This window comes from Solanum stenotomum, unplaced genomic scaffold (assembly GCF_019186545.1).
Source record: "Solanum stenotomum isolate F172 unplaced genomic scaffold, ASM1918654v1 scaffold9373, whole genome shotgun sequence".
Classification (NCBI taxonomy): domain Eukaryota; kingdom Viridiplantae; phylum Streptophyta; class Magnoliopsida; order Solanales; family Solanaceae; genus Solanum; species Solanum stenotomum.
In genome coordinates, this window is record NW_026037617.1 from 1 (window position 1) to 5552 (window position 5552).

The following is a 5552-nucleotide window of genomic DNA, read 5'->3' on the forward strand; positions in this document are numbered from 1 at the left end:
TGTTAAGTCTTCTCTGTCCTCTAAAAAGTATTGTGGAACACCACAAAATATGAGTAACAAGTTGTTAGAAGTGAGTAGTACTCATCCATGGACCACAAGTTGCGTAGTTGGTGATGCGAAAGTGGTATTATCTACCAACACTGACTTAAAGACTTGAGTTAACACTTGGGACAACTTTTTTTGCAACCACAAATTAGTTAGTACCCCATTTTATACCTCATAGTCTCATGCATAGACAAGTCAACAACGTTACTTTATCAAATAGTGTTAACTATTCATTGTAATAATTAAGAAATAAAATAGTGTTTAGATAATTATAACATTCTTTCTTACATGACTACTTATTTTATTGACTTATTTATATATTGACGATCTTCATGAACCCATATTATTATTTTTACCTTTTTAATTCCTATTACTATTTTTATTTATTCATTATTGAATATTCTAAAGCCTACCAAATGGTAAAAACCTTTTGCATTATGCAAAATAAATTGTTGGGTGTTAAAAAAAAAGATCAAATTTGTTTTTTGGTGTATTCTTTGAATTACAAGCACTGCAACAAAAACTACAACAAAAACAACTTTTAGCGGCAATAAATATACACATTAATAGTTAAGTGTCGTTAGGTCCAATGTTGCTAAAGGGTTTAGAGACACATGCAAGAGTGTAAATTGCCTTTAAAAATACATATTTAGCGACAATTAAACTTAATTAATTGTTGTTAAAGATCATTTTTGATGTAGTGAAATCAATACTATTTTAATAATATTATATCAACTTATCAAATTCAGCGCAATTATTTCAATACCATTGTTTAATCTTCTTAATGTTTTGAGTAAGATTTGATTATTCTAACTTTATATTATATTTTTTCATTGAAATTTTTGTTGTTTGTATTCTTACTTCATAAAGGTCTGCGTATATCCTACCTTGTTGAAACTTTACTTGTAGGATTACATTAATCAGTATGTTATAGTTATTCAATTTATGTATGACAACTGAAACTAGTATATATATATGTGGATAATGCTGATTGATTTGTAAGAAGAGAACAAACATCGCTGAAAACAAACAAACAAAAAATGGTCATGAGTCTGTTTTTCTTTTATTCATTTCTGTGTTTTGTATTGCTAATAAGTGAATGTTTTTCTTCTTCCTTTGATCATCATCTTTGCTCTCCCACTGAAGCTTCTGATTTGCTTCAGTTTAAGCAATCCTTTCAAAATATGTCCGAAGAGTACTGTAGTTATGAGTGTTATGAAGATTGTTTCCCAAAAACAAAGTCTTGGAATGAGAGTAGGGATTGCTGCAGTTGGGATGGAGTCACTTGTGACTTATTAAACGGTCATGTTATCGGGTTAGACCTTAGTTGTAGTCTGCTTTTTGGCACTTTTCCTCCCAATAGTAGCCTCTTCCAACTTCATCATCTCCACACACTAAACCTTGCTTACAATGACTTTAATCATTCTTCAATCCCACATAACATTGGCCAATTGACAAATTTGAGGCATCTCAACCTTTCTGATGCTTACTTTCTAGGGAAAATCCCAACAGAAATCTCATACCTTTCCAATTTGGTTTCACTTCATCTTTCTAATGGTTATTCTTTTTATGAGTGTGAATTACAACTTGATGAGAGAACATTTGAAGCAATGTTTCAGAACTTCACAAATACTTTCTCTCTCTTATGTCAACATCTCATCTCCGATACCTGTGAATATTTCTTCTTCCTACTTAAGGTACCTGGATCTTGATGGTACTAATCTGCGAGGTGTTCTCACAGAGAGACTTTTCCTTCTGCCAAACAGCTTGGAAACGCTCAAATTGAGTGGGAATTATCTTCTCCAAGGAGTTTTTCCAAAGACCCACCCTCTGTTAATGGAGTTGGATATTTCATACACAGGAATCTCTGGTGAGCTGCCTGATTCAATTGGCACATTGAGTTCCTTGAATATCTTGAACCTCCAACAATGTCAATTCTCTGGTTCCATTCCTGATTCCATAGGCAACCTAACACAAATTACGGTGTTGATTTTATCTATTAATCATTTCACTGGCCATATTCCTTCCACAATCTCTAAATTGAAGCACCTCAGAATTTTATATCTTTCTGACAACTCCTTTTCAGGTGAAATTCCTGATGTTTTCTCTAACCTCCAAGAGCTACGTTATTTAGATCTTTCTTATAACAGCTTCATCGGTTCGTTTCCTTCCACAATTTTAAACTTGACACATCTTAGCAAAGCAAGCATGCTTCAAAAGCTAACTTCTGTGGATTTGTCATACAACTCACTGAATGGTACCATACCATCTTGGGTGTTTAGCCTACCTTCCCTATCTTCAGTGTTGCTCCAACATAACCGATTCAGAGGACTAGCCGATGAAGTGATCAAAACAAACCCAACATTAAAAGAACTGCATTTAAGCAATAATCAACTCAGTGGTTCTTTTCCTCAATCACTTGTGAATCTCACAAACCTTGAAACCCTTGGAATTTCATCAAATAACATCACCATTGATGAGGGAATGAATATCACCTTTCTTAGCCTATCATCTTTATTCTTATCATCTTGTCAACTGAAGGATTTTCCACACTTCTTGAGAAATGTAAAGACACTTGTGTACTTGGATATTTCTAACAATAAGATTCGTGGTCAAATTCCTGACTGGTTTAGCGGCATGAGATGGGACTCGTTGAAGTTCCTAAACCTTTCTCATAATTCATTGACAGGCCACCTACCACAATTTCATTACTATAGTCTAGAGTATCTTGATCTGAAATTTAACTCCCTTCAGGGTCCACTACCTTCATCCATTTGTAGCATAAGTTCGCTTATCTTATTAGATTTATCACGCAACAACTTCAGTGACTCAGTTCCACATTGCTTGGGAAGCATGGCTAGTCTAACGGTGCTAGACTTAAGAAGGAACAATTTCACAGGGAGTCTTCCCCATTTATGTGCACAAAGCCCTTCATTGAGTACCATTGTCGTAAATGGTAATCGATTTGAAGGACCTGTTCCTGTGTCGTTGCTCAATTGTAATGGTCTACAAGTCCTTGATGTAGGGAACAATGCTATAAATGACACGTTTCCAGCTTGGCTCGGAACTCTTCAAGAGCTGCAGGTCCTTATATTAAAGTCGAACAAGTTCCATGGACCTATAAGTACGTGTCAGACTAAGTTTTGCTTTCTCGAGTTGCGAATTTTTGATCTTTCTCGTAATGATTTCAGTGGCTCACTTCCTGCAAAAGTTTTTGGAAACTTCAAGGCAATGATCAAATTAGATGGTGAAGACACAGGAAATATCATGTACATGGAATCTGTGTCGATTTCGCCATTTGTCATATCCTATGAGGATTCAGTGAGTTTGGTAATCAAAGGGCACGATATTGAGCTACAAAGAATCAGCACAATTATGACAACCATAGATCTCTCAAGCAATCATTTTGAAGGTGTGATTCCGAAAACACTAAAGGATCTCAGCTCACTTCGGCTACTCAATTTATCCCGTAACAATCTCAGAGGGGATATTCCAATGAAACTAGGACAATTGAGTATGCTTGAAGCTTTAGATCTCTCTTGGAATCGGCTCACTGGAAAGATTCCACAGGAATTGACAAGAATGAACTTTCTGGCCTTCTTAAACCTCTCTCAAAATCATCTCGTCGGACCAATTCCTCAAGGTCGACAATTCAACACATTTGAAAATGACTCATATGGTGGCAACCTTGATTTATGTGGTCTTCCTTTAACAAAGAAATGTGGAATGAGTGATTCATCGCATGTTCCTCAACAATTGGAGTCCGAAGAAGAAGGCGAGACATATTTTTTTAGTGGATTTACTTGGGAATCAGTAGTCATAGGCTACAGTTTTGGACTAGTTGTTGGAACTGTCATGTGGAGTCTCATGTTTAAATATCGTAAGCCAAAATGGTTTGTGGAATTTTTCGAAGGACTCATGCCTCACAAAAGAAGAAGGCCACAGAAGAGAGCTCAGAGACGACGGACTTAATGGAAGATTGAGAGGGGCCAACTTGTCTTTAGTTGATTGAACTTTTCTGATTCTGTTTTTGTGTGTTTTAATTTTCTGTTTTTGTGTGTTATTTTAGTATCAATGGCTATGTTAATCTGTTTCTATTTCAAGTTGACAGAAGTGATTTACACAGCCACTCATTAGCTCAGATTTTTCAAAAAAGTTATGTATTTCTTAAAGAACCAACATCATCATATTTTAGGAACGCGGGGTTCCTCATATATTAGCTTAGGTACAAATAGCATGAAAGTCAAATATATTCTTAAAAACAAGCTAAAAGAAAGACAACTTAATGTGATCGAAAACTATTGTGTAACTAACAAGTTTGAAAATAGCAGAAGAGACAACTAATCACTAACTCGGAATATTGATCTTTTATGATTCTATACTTCCATGGAAAAATTGCATCAAAATTTAATGTATTTGTACAACTTGGTTTCCTCTATTCTGAATGTACACTAATTGTTCTCATAATTGGTTCAATGACGTGTCTTGACCTTTTATGATTATATAAATTCCGTGGAAAAATTGCACTAAAATCCTCAATTGACTTGGTCTAGTTTCTCTCTTTGAAAAGTATTGTGAAAACAGAAGAAGAGATGTTGATGGAAAGTTGGACAAATCATCATATATCTATCATTTTGGCCTTATACTAAACTAGTGAATAAGTCCGCGCTTTGCGCGGTCATAAAAAGATTAGTTGAATTTACAATTAACTCTAATCCATTTAATCTAAAATGAAAGTAAATGTATTAACAATTATAGGCGTGAACATAAGATTTAAAAGATCGTCGATCAAAACTAATAACAACAATTTGTAGATGGAACTGTGGAAATACCTTAAGATTTTTATTGCTGCTATGACAACCCTAGATACGATCAAATTGATTAGAAATTATAGTACAAGATATTTTACAAGAATGCATTCATTATAATCGAGCTATTTTAAAATACTTTCACTTTCTTTTTCTTTTTATGGGAAGCACCAATCGTAAATAGTTCTTTTGGTAAATCCTTCCTAATATAGTCATAACCTTAAATGTACCTTAAACGTCCAAAAAAATTATTTTCAATGATAAATTCATTTTAATTACATTATTAAATTATACCTCATTGAAGAATAGTAATAAGATATTAAAAATTTAGTATAACTCACATTATATATTTTTATTACATATCAAAATATTATTACTTAGTTGATTTGTAGAAAGTAAAATAATAAATAAAAATAGTACTGAATTTGTCTATGAAATCTTTGGACTATTTAACAAATATATTAAATTATTAGATAATAATAATAATAATAATAATAATAATAATAATAATAATACACTAAATAAAAATACTTCATCTCTTTCCATTTAAAATTATACCTTTTTCAAACATATGATGGAATTCTCAATTGCTCAAAGCCTTTCATTTGCAACAATTTGAGAACCTTATAAACTTAAGTTTACAAAAAAAATAAAAATTATTACAAATAAAAAGGGAAAAAAAATCATAACTACAAAATT

At 33.1% G+C, this 5552-nt stretch overlaps 1 protein-coding gene across 1 annotated transcript; it reads left to right on the forward strand.

The window, feature by feature from the left end:
• Positions 1-1599: 1599 nt before the first annotated feature.
• Positions 1600-4017, forward strand: LOC125853088 (receptor-like protein 7). Its single transcript, XM_049532761.1, has one exon. The coding sequence runs from the start codon at positions 1600-1602 to the stop codon at positions 4015-4017; it is 2418 nt and encodes an 805-aa protein (XP_049388718.1).
• The last annotated feature ends 1535 nt before the right edge of the window (positions 4018-5552 follow it).

Excerpts from the sequence above, each read along its gene's own strand:
- LOC125853088 (XM_049532761.1), top strand. The coding sequence starts at position 1,600 with ATGGTTATTCTTTTTATGAGTGTGAATTACAACTTGATGAGAGAACAT.